This window comes from Dipodomys spectabilis, unplaced genomic scaffold (genome assembly GCF_019054845.1).
Source record: "Dipodomys spectabilis isolate Male_0828 unplaced genomic scaffold, ASM1905484v1 ptg000175l, whole genome shotgun sequence".
NCBI lineage: Eukaryota > Metazoa > Chordata > Mammalia > Rodentia > Heteromyidae > Dipodomys > Dipodomys spectabilis.
The window spans coordinates 9870161-9889838 of record NW_024870852.1 but is presented as its reverse complement, the minus strand read 5'-3'; the positions used below and the strand labels follow the sequence as shown (position 1 = coordinate 9889838).

At 41.5% G+C, this 19678-nt stretch overlaps 1 protein-coding gene across 8 annotated transcripts in view; it reads right to left on the bottom strand.

The window, feature by feature from the left end:
* The window catches only part of Tpx2 (TPX2 microtubule nucleation factor), a 48949-nt gene extending 29827 nt beyond the window's left edge, over positions 1-19122 (bottom strand). For 2 of the 8 annotated variants that reach the window (XM_042694680.1, XM_042694687.1), the window contains exons 1-4: positions 19043-19122; positions 15668-15779; positions 4424-4595; positions 1793-1915 (exon numbers count right to left, since the gene is read on the bottom strand). In XM_042694680.1, coding sequence (XP_042550614.1) covers positions 1793-1915; positions 4424-4529 — 229 coding nt within the window. In that variant the 5' untranslated portion in view covers positions 4530-4595; positions 15668-15779; positions 19043-19122. The other 6 variants (XM_042694683.1, XM_042694682.1, XM_042694681.1 and 3 more) reach the window with 6 other exon arrangements.
* Positions 19123-19678: the final 556 nt, after the last annotated feature.

Here is a 19678-nt window from a genome sequence, read left to right as displayed (position 1 = left end):
GTCATTTGTTTTCATCTTCACGCAGTGTATTTGAAGAGCCTTTGCACTGGCTTGATGACTAGAGCAAAGGCTTGAGAAAAATGAAGCTTACATTTTTTTTCTACCATTTCACTGTGCCTCCTAACTCTTAAATCTTGCCAAATGAAGGAATGAGTGAATGAATGAAATCACATTTCCAATACCTCCCCCCCCAAAAAAACCAAACCCCTCCTGAATTAGTGGGCTTTGAAAAGAAAATGGAGATCACATATCAGTTAAAGATCTTGTTTCTTCATTATACAGGTTGTGGTGGACCCTGTCTAGAGTAGGTTGTGATTGATTGAAGTCTTGAACCAAAGAAATTATCTACTGTGGAAGTTTAGAAAAAAAGGCTAAAGGAATTGTGAGGGACTTTCTTGATTTTTAAAATTCTTTAAATCATCAATGGAAAAAATTCAGAGCCTTGTTAATGATAATATTTAAACATTTTTTTTAATTTCTCCTTTTCAATAAATTATTTTCTCAATATAAAAAAGAAAATTTACCACATTGAATGAGCTTCATCTAAAGATACAGTGCATGAGCCATTGGTATTCCATCAATGTCATATAAAATATCCCACATAGTGCTAATTGTGCAAGAAAAAGGGATATCAATTACAGGCTTATACCTGTAATCCTAGCCACTCAGGAGGCTGAGATCTGAGGACTGCAGTTTGAAGCCAGCCCAAACAAGAAAGTCCATAAGACTTCCATCTCCAAAAATCTAGAAGTAGGAAGTGGTGCTGTGGCTCAAGCGGTAGAGTGCTCACCTTGAGCTGAAGAACACAAAGACAGTGCCCAGGCCCAGAGTTCAAGCTTCACCACTGACCAAAAAAAAAAAAAAAATCTAGAAGTAAGTGGTGCTGTGGCTCAAGTGGTAGAATGCTAGCCTTGAGCAAAAAGAAGTTCAGAAACGAACCCAGGCACTGAGTTCAAGCCCCAACATGTATACGAGAGAGAGAGAGAGACAGAGAGACAGAGAGAGGGACAGGGAGGGACAGGGAGGGGATGAAGGGGAGAGAGAGGAGGAAGGGGGGAGAGAGGGAGAGAGAGAGAGGGAGAGAGACAGAGAGAGGAAGGATATCAAAGTTCTTGTTCTAGATTCTGAACTGAATAGATATCACCTGTACCCAGGCATTATTTGAAAGTCTACCTAGCAGCTCAGACTATAAACCACACACATTCACTGAAAATATGGCTCTGACATGATGGGATTGAGGCCAATTTCAGAATAATTTTGAAATGTTCCCAATAGATTATGGCAATAGTTGTACAATTCTGAATACAGTGAATACAGTGAAAAATACTCAAATGTACACAATACATAGGTAAATTATAATTAAATGGAACTATTTTTAATGAATAATTTTCAAGAGGATTTATGGTCAAACAGACAATATTTTGTAAATTTAGTACCTGCCATTTTAAATGTCGATGATCTTTTAAAATCAGATACATGATTCAAAGAATTCTTGTATGACATTGAGCAATACACTCTTTTCTCCTGCCATTTTGTTCCTAGACAGACCTAAGTTAGGTTACATTACATTTTGTCATTAAAAAATCATGTATCTGGCAATAAAATTCTATATTACCTTAAGTTCGAAGCAATTTTTTAAAAATGTAGTATGTGGTTAGTTACACCCTCATCATGAAAAGAATTAGCCAGTAAGAAACCAACAGATATGGCACTTATATTATTTTCACAGATCCTCAAGCTAAACATTTCTCACCTTTCTAACTAGAAATTTTTTTCTAAAATGTTTTCTTACCTGGTTTCAAAGGTGTGGTACTACCTTGCTGAAGTTTAGCTTTTCTCAAGGAAGTCTTGGCAGAAAAAAGCTCTCCTATCCCATTGTTCCCAGGAAATTTGTTCTCCAAATTGGCCTTCTTGTCTGTGAAAAGGTAAGATCATTCAAACTATCATTAAGGAAGCAAAAGGAGTCAGTACCATGCATTTAAAATGGAGAGTAAAGCTCCTTTCCAGCATTCTTCTAACTCATTTAGCAAGAATGAGTAAAGTTCTAGCAACCAAAAGAAATGCGTGCACCTTATACATCAGAAATAGAGTGTAAAATCACTAAGTAAACTAGCAACATTAAACAATGCACTTTAGAAAAGGAAAAGTTCAGATTCTTAATTGTTAATAGCCCCTTATCTTTATTTGATACAGTTAGAGCAATACAAACAGTGTCTGGCATTATTTACCACCCAAACACATCATGTTCATGTTCATGTTCCTTTTGAAAGAAACTGTAACCACCAGAAACTGTTGGATTACAAGGGACAGCTTTTACTCATAATGCTTCTCATCAGCTGGGTAATCAGACAAGAATGTGGGTTATGTGATAGTAAAGCAAGGCTAGGTTTTCTCAAGGAATTTTATCTTAGGTTGTGCTGTGCCCAAAGGTCAGAGCAAAACACTGAAAGTTTTGTTCTACTGACAGTCCATGGAAAGAGCATGAGGATGGTTTAGCCCAGTAATAATTGATGATTTTTTTGTTTGTTTGTTTGTTTTTTTGCCAGTCCTGCTACTTAAGCCACAGCACCACTTCTGGCTTTTTCTGCTTATGTGGTGCTAAGGAATCAAACTCAGGGCTTCATGCATGCTAGGCAAGTACTTTAGCACTGAGCACATTCCCAGCCCAACTGATGTGGTTATTTTAAGAAAACTACAAAGTAGGACTGGGAATGTGGCTTATCGGTAGTGTTTGCCTAGCATGCATAAAGTCCTGGGTTTGATTCCTCAGTACCATTTACACAAAAAAAAGCCAGAGCCAGGTGCCAGTGGCTCATACCTGTAATCCTAGCTATTCAGGAGGCTGAGACCTGAGGATCACAGTTCAAAGCCAGCCTGGGCAGGAAAGTCCATGAGACTCTTATCTCCAATAAACCACTAGAAAATCAGAAGTGGCGCTGTGGCTCAAGTGGTAGAGTGCTCACCTTGATCTGAAGAGTGCAGGGACAGCGCCCAAGCCCAGAGTTCAAGCTCCAGGACCGATCAAAACAAACAAGCTGGAAGTAGTACTGTGGCTCAAGTGGAAGAGCGCTAGCCTTGAGCACAGAGAAGCTCAAGGACAGTGCCCAGGCCCTGAGTTCAAGCTCCAGAACTGGCAAAAAAAGAGAAAACTACAAAGTAATGTGCTAGAACTAAGATAAGTTTGAAAAATTGTGGAAGAAGTTTTAGAACTGCACTTGGTCAGCACCAGGGGCTCACAGCTGTAATCCTAGCTACTCGGGAGGCTGAGATCTAAGGATCTCAGTTCAAAGCCCACCCAAGCAAGGAAAATCCATGAAACTCTTATCTCCAATAAACCACCACAAAACCAGAAGTGGCACTGTGATTCAAGTAGTAGAGTGCTGGGCTGGGAAGATGGCTCAGTGGTAGAGCGCTTGCCTTGCATGCCTGAGGCCCTGGGTTCGATTCCTCAGCACCACATAAGCAAAAAGAAAAAAGCCGGAAGTGGCGCTGTGGCTCAAGTGGTAGAGCGGGCTAGCCTTGAGCTGAAGAGCTGAGGGACAGCGCCCAGGCCCAGAGTTCAGGCCCCACGACCGGACCCAAAAAAAAAAAAAAGTAGTAGAGTGCTAGCCTTGAGCTGAAGAGCTGAGGGACAGCACCCAGGCCCAGAGTTCAAGCCCCACCACCAAAAAAAAAAGAAAAAAGAAGCACTTGATATTATTGCTATACTAATGGTTCCTAGTCTCAGGAGGCTGAGCTCTGAGGATCACAGTCCGAAATCAGCATAGACAGGAAAATATGTGAGATTCTTATCTCCGATAAAATAAATACTCAAAAAAAGCTAAAACTGCTGTTGTTGCTAGTTTTCTTGATGATACAATACAAAATGTCTTGGTACAGATAGAAGCTCATATTCTAGGTTTTTATTGTTGTTGTCTGTGCTGGTCCTGGGGCTTGAACTTGGCCTGGGCACTGGCTGTCCCTGAGCTTTTGTGTTCAAGGGCAGAGTTCCACCACTTCAGCCATACCTCCACTTCTGGCTTTCAGATGGCTAATTTGACATAAAAGTCTCTCGGGCTGGGAAGGTGGCTCAGTGGTAGAGCGCTTGCCTTGCATGCCTAAGGCCCTGGGTTCGATCCCTCAGCACCACATAAGCAAAAAGAAAAAAGCCAGAAGTGGCGCTGTGGCTCAAGTGTTAGAGCGCTAGCCTTGAGCTGAAGAGATGAGGGACAGCGCCCAGGTCCAGAGTTCAGGCCCCACGATCGGACCCAAAAAAGAAAGTCTCGGGCTTTCTTGCTCAGGTTTGCTTCAAACTACAATTCTCAGCCCTCACCCTCTTGAGTAGCTAAGGTTATAAGTGTGAGCCACCTGCAATCTGCAATCTGCAATCTTGCACAAACCAAGCCACTAACACTTCAAATAACCAAAGAAACAAGACACTTACCAAACCATGAGTCTACATTTTCAGTATCTTCCTCAGCATCCAAAGAGGTAAAATTGATGAAGTCAGAGGGGGCATCAAAGGAATAGGGAGTTGTAATTTGTGACATTGTGTCACCCTTATGCAGAAGAGCAGGTTTTCCCCAGTATTTATGTCACTCTTCTTAACAGGCCACCTTCTGAGGAAAGAATGGTTCAGAAATTTAGTTGCATATAAATATAAGGTACTGATTCTCTAACAACTACCTTGGTTTTACTTCCACATTGAAATTTAGAAAACCATCAGGAAAATGCGTCTTTGTGTCAAATCAACATAAAAGGGGTTTGTTACTATGCTGTTTTGGGGTTAAGGATGTGTTTAGAATCAGAAAAAGACTTTCTCTTTTTTTTGGGAGGGGGGGGCTAAGGGGTGCCAATACTGGGGCTTGAACTCAGGTACTGGGCATTGTCCCTTAGCTTATTTATTCAAGGCTAGCATTCTACCATTGGAGCCACAGTTCCACTTCTAGCTTTTTGATAGTTAATTGGAGATAAGAACTCGCAGATTACTTTTCTGCCTGAACTGGCTTTGAATCAGGATACTCAGGTGTCATTGGTACCTGGCTGAAAGAGGCCTTTTTTTTTTCTTTTTGCCAATCCTAGAGCTTGAACTCAGGGCATGGGCGCTGTCCTTAAGCCTCTTAGTGCTTAAGGCTAGTGTTCTACCACTTGAGCCCTTGAGCCACAGCACCACTTCCAGCTTTTCTAAGTAGTTTATTGAAAATAAGAATGTCTCAGACTTTGCTGCCTGGATTGGCTTCAAACCACAATCCTCAGATCTCAGCCTCCTGAGTTGCTAGGATTATAGGTGTGAGCCACCAGAGGCCATATATAACAATATGTTATATACTATCTTAGGTGTTTACATTATTTTAGTATTATTTTCCTTTAAGCAATCATTTTATTTCTAACCCTTCTCCATTCAACTTATTCTTTCTGCCTTGAATAACCTTATTTCTAAAACACATCATTACCTTTTATATTTATTAATAAAAATCATATTCACTACAGCCCAATCCAAATTGCTATGGTCTTTCCCAGTTTTCACTTATCCTAACTGTTAGATCTCCAAAGCCACAGTGCTTTATTTACATCTCTGATATAATACTTGGAGGTTTTTTTGTTTTTATTATTTTTTGTTGGACATGGGCTTGAATTTAGGACCTATCCTGAACTGTCCCTGATCTTTTTTTTTTCTTTTTTTCAGTCATGGGGCTTGAACTCTGGGCCTGGGCACTGTACCTCAGCTCTTCAGCTCAAGGTTAGCACTCTACCTCTTGAGCCACAGCACCACTTCCAGCTTTTTCTGCTTATATGGTGCTAAGGAATCAAACCCAGGGCCCTCATGCATGTGAGGCAAACACTCTACCACTGAGCCACCTTCCCAGCCCCTGTCCCTGAACTTTTTTTTTTTTTTTTGTCGGTAGTGGGGCTTGAACTCTGGGCCTGGGCGCTGTCCCTCAGCTCTTCAGCTCAAGGCGAACACTCTACCACTTGAGCTACAGCACCACTTCCGGTTTTCTGGTGGTTTATTGGAGATAGGAGTCTCACGGTCTCTCCTGCCCGGGCTGGCTTTGAACCGCGATCCTCAGATCTCAGCCTCCTGAGTAGCTAGGATTACAGGCGTGAGCCACCAGCGCCCGGCATCCCTGAACTTTTTCACTCAAGGCCAGCAGTCTACACTTTAGGCCACAGAGCGACTTTCAGTTTTCTAGTAGAGATAAGTCTCAGACTTTCCTGCCTGGGTTTGCTTTGAAGGCAATCCTCAGATCTTTTTTTTTTTTTTTGGTTGGTGGTGGGGCTTGAACTCTGTGCCTAAGTGCTGTCCCTCAGCTCTTCTGCTCAAGGTACACGCTACCTCTTGAGCCACAGTTCTACTTCCAGTTTTTCTAGTGGTTTATTGGAGATAAGAGTCTCATGGACTTTCCTTGACTGGGCTAGCTTTGAACCAGGATCTTCTGATCTCAGCCACCTGAGTAGCTAGGATTAAGGTGTGAGCCACTGGCCCCCAGCTGCAATCCTTAGATCCTAACCTCCTGAGTAGCTAGAATTACAGGTATGAGTCACAGAGCCCAGCAGGACATAGTACTTAACATCCAATTTTATATTAGTTAGCTATGTAAGTGTCATTCCCAGTCGACTTAAGTTCCTAAAGACAAGAATGAATGGTAGGGGCTGGGAAGGTGGCTCAGTGGTAGAGTGCTTGCCTTGCACGCAGAAGGCCCTGGGTTCAACTCCTCAGTACCACATACGCAGAAAAAGCCAGAAGTGGCACTGTGGCCCCATGACTGTCAAAAAAAAAAAAAAGAAGAATGAATTTTACTTGAGAATACGTCATACATACCCTTATACATAGTACTAGCAAGATTTTTTTTTTTGGTGGGTCGAGGGGCTTGAACTCTGGGCTTAGGCACTGTCCCTGCGCTCTTCAGCTCAAGGCGAGTGCTCTACCACTTGAGCCACAGCGCCACTTCCAGTTTTCGAGTGGTTTATTGGAGATAAGAGTCTCACAGATATTTCTGCCCAGGATGGCTTTGAACTGCAATCCTCAGATCTCAGCCTCCTGAGTAGGTAGGATTACAGGCGTGAGCCACCAGCACCTGGCTGTGAGACATATTTTTGCCAAGTATAATTTTTGTCTTATAATTCCTGAGTTGGGGAAGACAGAACCTGTCTAACAAATATAAGACCCCAAGTTCAATCCATAGCATGGCTAAAAATAACTAGTGAAGAAAATGATTTCATAATACATATAAAAGGCACAATACACAAAGTTAAAAGAAAAATCAACAATATCAGCCCACTCAAATTCTTTGTACAAAATATCCTAGCTACTCAGGAGGCTGAGATCTAAAGTCTGTGAGACTCTTATCTCCAATAAACCACCAGATAATGGGAAGGTGAAGTTCTAAAAATTTGGAAGAATTGTAGAAGACACCTAACTTTTGCTTTTTTTATTTTTTTTTGTCAATCATGGGGCTTGAACTCTGAGCATAGGCACTGTACCTGAGCTCTGCAGGTCAAGGCTAGCACTTTACCACTTGAGCCACAGTGCCACTTCCAGTTTTCTGGTGGCTGATTAGAGATGAATCTCACAGACTTTCCTGCCCAGGCTGACTCTGAACTGTAATCCTCTGAGCTCAGATTCCTGAGTAGCTAGTATTACAGGCATGAGCCACCAGCAGCAAGCTCTTCTGTAGTTTTAAAGATTGGAATTAAAGCAAAAAAGAAAAGAAAAAAAAGGGGGCTGGGAAGGTGGCTCAGTGGTAGAGTGCTTGCTTTGCATGCATGAGGCCCTGGGTTCAATTCCTCAGCACCATATAAGCAGAAAAAGCCAGAAGTGGCTCTGTGGCTCAAGTGGTAAAGCGTTAGTTTTGAGCAAAGAGCTGAGGGACAGTGCCCAGGCCCAGAGTTCAGGCTCCATGACCAACAAAAAAAAAAAAAAGAAGAAGAAGAAGAAGAAAGGTTCTCTAAAATCACATAACAATAATAATAACAAAGTTGGTTAAAAAACACCACCAAAAACCTAAGGTTTTATCGCAACCATTTAAATTATTGATATCTTTTCTCTCTTGGAACACATTTCTATTCATTTCTATTCAACAGACCCTGGTGACTGACAATGGTTAAAATCTCCTGGCTTCAAGAAGGAAGTTTCCTTGTTCTTATGAACAAACATGCTGTAAGACATGGGAAAATCTTAGATTCCCATGATCTTAATCCCTAGCCAAGGTCACTGGGAACACTTCCCAGGCCAGAATGTAATGAAGATAACCAAAACTGGGGGAAGGAAGAGATGGGAACGTAACAGTCAGCAATCACATTCAACCTTCTAAAACCCATGATTTTACAGCATGCTGCTTTAAAAAAAACCTCTGGATGGGCTGGGAAGGTGGCTCAGTGGTAGAGCGCTTGCCTCCCATGCCTGAGGCCCTGGGTTCAATTCCTCAGTACCACATTAACAGAAAAAAGCAGAAAGTGGAGCTGTGGCTCAAGTGGTAGAGCGCTAGCCTTGAGCTGAAGAGCTGAGGGACAATGCCCAGGCCCAGAGTTCAAGCCCCATGCCTGACTTGGGGGAGGGGGGCGGGATTAATCCCTCACAGCTTTCTTTGCCTTTTTTTTTTTTTTTTAATCCTTTTTGGTGATACTGAGCCTTAAACTCAGTACTTCATATTTGTTCTGCTTGTACTTTTATCATTTGATCCAGGCCTCCAGCTGTTTTCTGGGTTGTTGTTTACATAAAGTCTTGTGGACTTCTCTATCCTGGCTGGCTTTACCTCTGGATCTCCTAAGTAGCTACAATTACAGATATTACCCAATGGCACCACACATTTTTGCTTTGTGTGTATGTGTGTGCAAGCGTGTGCACGAGTGTGCTACTACTGGGGCCTGAATGCTGTTCCTGAGCTTTTTTTGCTGAAGGCTGTGCTCTACCACTTGAACCACAGTTCCATTTCTGGCTTTTTGGTAGTTAATTGGAGATAAGTCTCATGGACTTTCCTGCCCAGGCTAGTTTCCAACCTGGATCCTCAGAGTCTCTTGAGTATCTAGGATGACAGGTGTAAGGAACCATCACCCAGCACTTCATATTTTTCTAATATACTTTTTGGGGGCAGAAAATACAAGGACTAAACTAAGGGACTTGTGCTTGCTAGACAGGCACTCTGCCACTTAAGACACTCACCTACCCATTTCAGCTTTCATTATTTTTCTAATAGTCTCACATTTATGCCCAAGCTGGCATGGACTGCAAACCTACTACTTAGGTTTCCCAAATAGTGGAATAACAGCATACACCACTACATCTAGCTATTATTGGTTGAGACAGAATCTTTATGCGCAGGCTGGTCTTGAACTGTGAACCTCCAGATCTCAGTCTCAAATAGCTAGGATTATAGACAAGGCATCACACCCAGCTTCTTTGGTTTTTCTGTGACAGGGCCTTACTGTGTAGCCCAGCTGTCATGAAGCTATGTAGCCCAAATCCCACTACATAGCCCAGACCAGCCTCAAATTCTTAGTCCTGTCTCAACCTCCCAAAAGCTGGAATTACAGCAGATCACCAGGATATTCAGAGGTTCATTCTGATATATCAATACTGAACATAAATAACTCATGAACACAGATCTAAGAAAAAGGTTTGTATAATTGAAAAACAGGAAAATAATGGCAGGTGTTATACATGTCTATAATACCAGTCCCTTTAGAAGCTGAAGCAAGAAAATCAGAAGTTTGTTAGCTTCAGCTACATGAGTTCCAGAACAGCCTTGTCTCCAAAAAGCTTAAAATAAGAATAGCTATTAGTTACTGAATCATTAGGAAATGCCAGACACTGTTAGCAGTGTTTTAGCTGTATAAATTCACTAAATCCTCATGATAATCTTGTCACATTAGTATAATTATAATCTTCATTTTACAGATGAGGAAAACAAACAAGGACTAGAGATCTACTACTTGCTCATGGTCATACAGTTATGACCAGGTTGGAAACTGGATAGGCACTAACGGTTCTATTCTTCTCTCCTTTCCTCTCCTCTCCTCTCCTCTCTTCCTCCCTCCCTTCCTTCCTTATTTTTGCAGCACTGAGGTTTAAATCCAGTGTCTCATACATGCTAGGTAAACTAGCCCTTCTCTACTAAGTGAAAAGTAGAAAACTTTTTTTTTTCCAGTCCTGGGGGCTTAAACTCAGGGCCAGGGCACTGTTGCTGAGCCTCTTTGTGTTCAAGGCTAGCGCTCTACCACTTTGAGCCACAGCTCCACTTCTGGCTTTTTTTCTGAATACTTCATTGGAGATAAGAGTCTCACAGGGGAGCTGGGAAGGTGGCTCAGTGGTAGAGCGCTTGCTTGCATGCATGAGGCCCTGGGTTCCATTCCTCAGCACCATATAAGCAAAAAGAAAAAAGCCGGAAGTGGCACTGTGGCTCAAGTGGTAGAGCACTAGCCTTGAGCTGAAGAGCTGAGGGACAGCGCCCAGGCCCAGAGTTCAGGCCCCATGACTGGACCCAAAAAAAAAAAAAAAGAGTCTCACAGGGGCCAGGCGCCGATGGCTCACGCCTGTAATCCTAGCTACTCAGGAGGCTGAGATCTGAGGATGGAGGTTCAAAGCCAGCCCGGGCAGGAAAGTCCGTGAAACTCTTATCTCCAATAAACCAACAGAAAACCGGAAGTGGCACTGTAGCTCAAGGGGTAGAGCACTAGTCTTGAGCTGAAGAGCTGTGTGAGACAGTGCTCAGGCCTAGAGTTCAAGCTCCATGACCGACCAAAAAAAAAAAAAGTCTCACAGGGACTTTTCTGCCCAGGCTGGCTTTAAACCACAATCCTCAGATCTTAGCCTCTTTTTTTTTTTGGGGGGGGGGGGGTCGGTTGTGGGGCCTGAACTCTGGGCCTGGGCACTGTCCCTCAACTCTCAGCTCAAGGCTAGCGCTCTACCACTTGAGCCACAGCGCCACTTTTGGCCTTTTCTGCTTATGGTGTTGAGGAATTGAACTCTGAGCCTCATGCATGCGAGGCAAGCGCTCTACCACTGAGCCATCTTCCCAGCCCAGATCTGGGCCTCTTGAATAGCTAGGATTACGAGCATAAGCTCTAGTGCCCAGCTAGAAATTTAAATAGTAACCTGTCATAGTGCCAGAATCAAAACCATTTCAAATAATAACAAATATTGTCTATTGAAGCCAACTATCTTACCAGATAGTTTATATAAATCACCTTATTTAAGCCACAATAACAATATAGACACTACCATCATAACTTTGCCATAAGGAAACAGGGTTAGAGAAGTACTACTCCAAAATCACCAACTAGTGGGTAGCAAGAGACAGTTCTAAAGACAAGGTTAAAAAACAAAACAAAACCTAGACTCTGATATGCAGGGCTTTTCCTATAAGTATTCCTTCTGAGGTCTGGGAATATGGCTTAGTTGTAGAGTGCTGGCCTTATATGCATGAAGACTTATGTTCCATTTCTCTGTACCACATATGCAGAAAAGGCCGGAAGTGATGCTGACTCAAGTGATAGAGTATTAGCCTTGAGCAAAAGAAGCGCAGGTATAGTGCGCAGGCCCTGAATTCAATCTCCATGACTCACACAAAAAAATAATAAACAGAACTATTTTATTGGTTACAACCTTCAAACACACTAACCTGTTAAGACAAATGCATATAAATTCTACTCTAAGCAGTGCTGACAAGTTGGTCATTAAGAAAACTTTGGAGCTGGATGTAGTCATATAATCTTAGTACTCCAGAGGCTGAGCAAGGAGGATGGAAGTCAGCCTGGGCTACACATTTGTAGGGAGACTTTTAGGAAACACACACACACATTGGTAAATTAGGAACTTTATCTAATGATATTGAGAAAGCACTGAGCTGAACCTTCCTTTAAACAAAACATCCCTTTAGTTCCTTCTTTCTAGGTATATTCTTTTGTATATAAACTTATTCCTGCATTCTAGAGTGAAAAAGACTGTGAGCTGAGCACTGGTGGCTCATACCTGAAATTCTAGCTATTTAGGAGGTTGCAATCTGAGAATTGTAGTTCCAAGTCAGCCCAGGCAGGAAAACCCATTAGATTATTATCTCCAATTAGCGACCTTACACCCCCCAAAAAAAGAATCTAGAATTGGAGCCCAGGTGGTAGAATACTAGCTCTGAGCACAAAAGCTCAGAGACAGTGCCTAGGTCCTGAGTCAAGTCCCAGGACCGGCACCAAAAAAAAAAAAAAGATCATAAAGCAGGTTTCAAGCATCAGAAGAACTGTCCTCTAAGAGCTAAGACTGCATTTGATAACAGAAGGATAGATGGAAAAAGACCTAAACCCAAATACATCTAATCTTTACTCAAAAATTTAAAACCAAACTTATTTTTTCCTAACATGACCTCTAAACAGTTCTTTTGAGCAATATCTGGTCTAGTATAGCCAATTCAGGACATCATACTGCTTCCCAGCCCAAAATGGGAACAAATAAAAATGTATCCATTGAGAACTCTGATCCTCTTCAATAAGAGCTTGAAGCACATGGACATGAAGAAAACCAAAAGTAATTGCTGGGTCATGACAGTTTTACCACACTGTTTAGCCAAAAATAATAAATATTAGGATTTAATAGCTTCAAAATTTAAAGTCTATAGGCCAAAGTAACAGGCAATTATTTAAATGAGAAATCTCTAGGCATGGTGGGACTGGATGCCTTCCTGCACCCCCTTAATCAAGATTGAGTTTCTGTCAACAGGGGAAAAAAAAACACATGCGTCAACCACATTCCCCCAAACAACGCAAGCTGCCAAGATGCCAAGCAAGAGAAGAGAACCAGTTTCATATTTCAAAATTATCTCAATCTCTCATAGCTAAGATTCCCACAAAACTAGATATGGTATCAGTGGAAAAATAGCTATTAATGGCCAAGAATCCTACCAGAAACCTGAGGAAAAAGCCTATCATATATGTTAAGATTTTTTTTAAGCCTGCCTCTTAAATGTCACTTATCATATCATAATGCCCATTTCTTGTTTTCAAAAAACATCACACACATTTTCATTTTGCATACAGAGAAAACACCTACTTTTTTCTTGAACATAGGAATTAGCAGGAGTCCGTAAATGGCAATGTAAGCTAGCAAGCTTACATTTTTATAAAATCCCTTCCATTAAGGAACTCATAGTTGGATGGAAAATACAGACAGCAATTAGGATACATGGTGATCCTTGTTCTAATAGGCATAAACAGAAGGAAATCAGTAAGTGCAGAGAATAAAGTGAAGGACAGCCAATGAAGGCTTCCTAGAAGTGATACAAAAAGGATACTGACAGATCTTCACAGTACTACACGTTAAAAATGAATGTTGGCTTTTTCTGGAGGAAGAAAACAGTAAAAAGGGGAATCATGGAGAAAAATACACCTGCGGAAGACTGCAGAGGAAGCAATGTAACTTGTTTCCACATTCATCTGAAATTAATCTCCCATTGCCTACAACCTCTCTTCACTCTCAAACCAAAAATAACCAGCATTGACAAGCTCTATAAATCAAAAGGTGCCAGTCCAGAGTGGGTAGGAGAAAGCTGTAGAGGGCGCATTCTAAGCAGCGTTGAAATAGTGGAATAGCAGTATCTAGAAAAACAGAGACTTTGGTATGGTAGATGCTCAAACACTTTACAATGCAGTTTGTGAAATATTCCTTGCTATTTTTATTAGAGAGAAAAGCATGCGTTAAGCAAGTATTTAGAAGTAGCTAACTTAAATAATCCCATCCTAGCAATGCCATTTCCCCAGAAACACCACTTATTTTCATAAGGGGTAAGAGATCCTTTTATATTACCATAAGCAAGTTATTTTCATTTACCCAAGGAAAAAACATCTACCTTTTTCTTTTCTTGTACATAAGGGATTAGGAGGAGTCATTAAATTGTAACATAATCCAGCATACAATTTTAACTGTTAATCAAAGCCATAATCTAAGTAGGAAGGAAGTTTAATGGACTTCATGTTTCCACATTTATGTTTGCTAACCTCTATGCTGAAATCAGATCTGTTTACAGCAACAGATCCATGAAGCTTCCAAAATTGGGTTAATTTAAAGTCTAGTAACAATCCCTAACTGTCCAAACACTCAAAAGGCATCGCAGGACACATGGACACTTGTTCTAATTCATCACTGTCTAGGAACCTCAAGCAAATACTTTCCTATCATTTCTTTTTGAACCAGTGAGTTTCATAACACCCTTCCTAAAGGATTACAAATTCAGTAACTACTGCATTCATATATGCATAGAATTTATATACAGAACTCAATAAACCTAAATGACTAAACCTCATACAGAAATCAATGATGCTATAAAAATTCTTACTTAGGCCAGCTGCGAACCCATGGCTCACGCCTGTAATCCTAGCTACTTAGGAGAGTGAGATCTGAGGATCGCAGTTTGAAGCCAGCCCAGGCAGAAAAGTCCCTGTGACATTCTTTTTCTTTTTTAATGAAGTTTTTTTAAATATTTTTTTCTTATTGTAAAGATACTGTGCAGAGGAGTTACAGTTACATGAGTAAGGTAATGAGTACATTTCCTAATGAGAATAGTTACCCCCTCCCCTGTGAGAGTCTTATCTCCAATTAACCACTCAAAAACCAGAAGTGGGATTGTGGATCAAAGTCCTAGAGTGCTAGTAGCCTTGAGCAAAAGAGCACAGAGACCGCTCTAGGCCAAAAAATGACATGGCTTCCACAAAGAAATATTTGCGATATCCCAAAGTACACTAATATTCTAATACTAAGAAGCTGAGAGAAAGTTAACATGGAGCTGCAGGAAGTTACAAATCTTGTCAAATGTTAATTACTCAGTCATGGAGGATTTCATACCCTTCAAAACATTCCTGCTTGAGCCTAACATGTAGCACAAGCCTATAACCTCCAGCAGAATCAGGATGACTACAAGTTCAAGGCTAGCCTGGGATATAAGATATATACATATGTATTCATATATACATAAATCCAAGGACATAATAAAAGTAGTTTCCTTTAAGTAACTAGAGAGATTGACTGGGATAGGATTAGAAAAATATTTCTAACTATGAATTTTTTTTATTTATCTTGATTTGCTCACATATGTAATTGTAGCTAATCAGGAGGCTGAGGTCTAACAATGGCAATTTGAAGCCAGCCTGGACAGGAAAGTCTATGAGACTCTTATCTCCACTAAACTACCCAAAAAGCTGGATGTGAAACTCAAGTAGTAGAGTGCTAGCCTTGAACAAAAAGGAGAACAGGGACAGAGCCCAGGCTCTACATTTCCAAGACCAGCACAAACACATATATATTAAACTTGTAGGCAGGGACAGGAAGGGGAACTGGAGAAAATCGAAAGAAGGGGTGGCTGTCCAAAAGAGAAATGTATTCATAACCTGAATTGTGAAATAGTAACCCCTCTTGTATAACACCTTAACAAAAACAATAAAATTATATATTAAAAAGAAAAAGGTAAGTGCTGGTGGCTCACACCTGTAATCCTAGTTACTCAGGAGGCTGAAGATCACAGTTCAAAGCCAGCCCATGCAGGAAAGTCCATGAGACTCTTATCTCCAATTAACCACCAGAAAACCGGAAGTGGCACTGTGGCTCCAGTGATAGAGCACTCGCCTTGAGCTGAAGAGCTGAGGAACAGAGCCCAGAGTTTAAACCCCATATTTCTTTTTAATGTAACTCATGTGGACACAGCCTTACCTATGTTTTGATCAATTTATCCAGTCCACTTGTCTATAGCCGTGACTCAAATTACAATACTCTTTCCTGTCTCTTCTGAAATCTTGATGTCTGACAGATACTTATTAAGAGCCTGAAAGTAGGAGAAAAGCAATGAGAAATATTCAAATTTAAAAAAATTTTTACTGAACTTTTAAAATTATCCTCCCTACATTTGTAATGAATTGTTTTGACATTTTTATCAGGAAGTCTACTACTTGAAACTTAAAATAAAGATTAACGATACCCACCCTCAAAATCTAAAGGTAAGTCAGGTGCTGGTGGCTCACGCCTATAATCCTAGCTACTCAGAGATCTGAGTAGTTGGAAGCAGGAAAAGTCTCTGAGACTCTTATCTCCAATTAACCACTCAAAAACAGAAAGTAGAGCAGTGGTTCAAAGTGATAGAGTGCTAGCCTTGTGCACAAAAGCTCAGGGACAGCAGCCAGGAAAACCTAAAGGTACATCTGAGAGCCAAATAGCATGGATCTCCCAACATGCTTAGCTTAAATGATTGTTATTCCATCAGTAAAAACATTTTTCTTAAACTTTTTAGTGTATATGTGCTATTTCCTGGTCTCTTTGTTTTATACCCCCTTACTATAAAGCAATCTACACAAAGCCTACAATGTAGAAACACTGACACAGAGGGGTGATAGCATATACTTCTATTCAAACATCATCACAAATAACAGGCCCTCACTTAAAGTATAAACAAATGTATTACCTTTTTATTGCTAAGTCTTCTACATTGCTAAAGTAACCTATTATAATTTTACACCTTTAACTTCTTTCCTCTTTACTATTTATTTTTCCATGCAAGCAAACAAACAACAACAAAAACCCTCTCAATCTTTCCATTTTCACAAAGTACTTTGGGCTGCTGATCTCTGTCTGTCTCAAATACAGATCTCTCCAGAGGTAAGTTGGGCTATTTAATCACCCTATAGTTAATTCTACTTCATAACTGTAGTTATAGCAAAGAAAATTGTCAAAAGACATTTAAATCCCTACCCTCACCAGATGTCAGTGGCTCAAGCTTGTAATCATAGCTATTCAAGAGGCTGAGATTTGAGGATTGCAGTTCAAAGCCAGCCCAGGCAGGAAAGCCCATGAGACTCTTAGTTCCAATTAACCACTAGAAAACTGAAAGTAGCTCTGTGGCTCAAGTAGTAGGAGCACTAACCTTGTGACTGTGCCTGGGCCCTGAGTTCAAGCCCCATGACCGACAAAAAAAATACCCACCCTCCTTTTCTAGCAAGTTAAAAACAGTGGGAACAAGAAACATTTTGAAAATATACATAATATAGAATGTAGAAAGCTGGGAGCCAGTGGCTCATGCCTATAATCACTAGCTACTCAGGAGGCAGAAATCTGAGGATCACAGTTTGAAGCCAACCTGGGCAAGAAAGTCCATGAGTCTCTTGTCCCCAAACATACCAGAAAGTCCTTGAATACATTACACATCTGTATACCCACAGTATCTACCACCAACCAGAGCACACAGTATACCTTAAGACAATTAACTAGCTAAGTTAACTGGGAGCCACAGAACCAAGAATGACAACTAGTGAAGAATCTTTTTTTTTTTTTTTTGGGGGGGGGGGTCCGGTCATGGGGCCTGAACTCTGGGCCTGGGTGCTGTCCCTCAGCTCTTCATCTCAAGGCTAACACTCTACCACTTGAGCCAAAGCGCCACTTCCAGCTTTTTTTTCTGCTTATGTGGTGCTGAGGAATCGAACCCAGGGCCTCATGCATGCAAGGCAAGGCTCTACCACTGAGCCACTTTCCCAGACCGAAGAATCATTTTAATACACTGATTACAGGTGGTTCACCAAGGGAGATTAGAAAAACAAAAAAAACTCAACCCCATTACACCGCTCCATTGATAAGAAGCTGTCATTCCTCTGTTAACATCAGTTGTGTTTAAACAATCATGTAATCTGCTGACTGTAATTTTAGAGTACTGAACTCTGTGTATCAAAGCATTTATAGTTTTTCCTCTATGGAGGTCTCCTTAGAAACAGATTCCCACAGATACCAAATGTATACTATTGTATAAACAGATACACTTAAACAAATTAAGTACACTCAAGCATGATCTGGAGGGAAGCCTGACAGATGGTATAATACACTAAGGCCATAAGAATATTCTTGGGCTAGAGGTGTGGCCTAAGTGATAGAACCTTTGCAAGAGATCCTAAATTCAAACTCCAGTACTATCCAAAAAAAGAAAGGAAGGAAGGAGAAAGAAAGAAAGAAGGAAGGAAAAAAGAAAGAAAGAAAAAAATACTCTTACTGTGGCAGCAAATACTTCCCTCCCTCTCTTGTGCCTGGCCCCCTCTCTCTCAATAGTTTTTTTATACAATATCTGATGGGAGAAATTCAAAGAAAGGCCCTGAGCTGTGAAGACAAGGTAAGGATGAATCCAGGAAATACATCAGTAGATGAACTTTAAAAAGCAAAATCAGAGTCAAAGGTCTCGTTAGTCCTGCAATCTCAGCACTAAGGAAGCTGGGGTCGGGGAATGGTTGAATTTCAACCTGGGCTAAAGTGGGATGCTGCCTCAAAACAAACAAACAAACAAACCAAAAAGTCTTTCATTCTAGGCAGGAATGATTTAGGGGAACAACTAAAAAAATTCTGAGAAAAAGAAAGTGCAAGAAAATAAAGGGTAGTTTAAAAAAAAAAAGACAAAACAAGGATAGGGATAATCAATTCTGGGTCATTGTTTCCCTCCCCTTTCCAATCTCTAAATGTTTCCAGAAAGGAAGTTAGAGAAGCAATAGCTACTGACTCGATACAATGGGAGAGTGCTAGACAGATACGAATAACGTAAAATGAATTTTAAATTCCAACTAGAAGACAACTCCAAGTGGAATCCACACTCTCCATCAATTTCGTGGCCACATCATTTATTTACCTATCTTACACAATAACAGCAGATCTACTATTTCCGTCCATTTATCCAAAGTTGGGCCTCGGTTTCCAGCTGCGGAAAGGGGGGAGGGGGGAGGCTACTAACAGCCCGGAGCTAAGTTAGAGAAAGCGCACGCTTTATGGTGATTATAACAACTGTCGTATTAACTAACTGTGGCTAATTAGCCGACAGCATCTTTCATTTCCCCGACAGACATCAAGACAAAGCCCTGTCACCACCAACAGACCAGGCGGCCCGGCTCCCCGCTCTCACCTCACAATCTAGGCGGCGCCCAGGCGCGAAACTGTCTCAAAGGCCCGGCTGAGAGACGCGGACAGCGCTAGGGGTTAAGCGACCTCTACCCGTTCGAAAAACAGGGAGAAGGAACCCCAATGCCCCAGGGGGCTCCCCTTTTTCTTCCTCGCGGCTCTCCTCACCTCACCTTGCCACAGTTTTGGCTGCCAAGCGCCACAAGCCCTCCGCGGGACTCTCAGTACCGTTGAAATTTTGAACTCAGACAGCCCAGTCAAATGCACCAATCAGAGAGCCTGGAACTGCAAATCGCCGCCTACTGATTGGCCCCCAGAACATAGCGTCACAGGAAGATAGGAGGCGGGACAAGTAAACAACAGGCCGGGAAGACTTCTGGGAAGTGTAGTCTCACGCCCTCAAAGGGTGGAGACCCATTGGAGTGACTCTCCTGGGGACCTTACTACAAAGCCCAGAACACTCTGCTCCTAACTATTTGGGAAAGGTGGAACCAACTAAGAAGCTGGGTGTCTGTTCAGATCCTGCACTTCTCCAAAGAATTGATGGAAGCCGGCTTTTTAAAATTAAAATTCTGGCCGGACGCCAACGCTCAAGTCTATAATCCTAGCTACTCAGGACGCTGATACCTGAGGATCAGAGTTCGAAGCTAGCCCGGATAGCTCCAATTTACCACCAAAAAGTTAGAAGGGGTGCTGTGGCTTATAGAACACCAGCCTTGAGCAAAAATAAAAAGCTCAGGGACCACCACGCTCAGGTCCTCCAAACACAGACCAAAAAGCCGGGTGCTACCCGGTGGTGGTTCA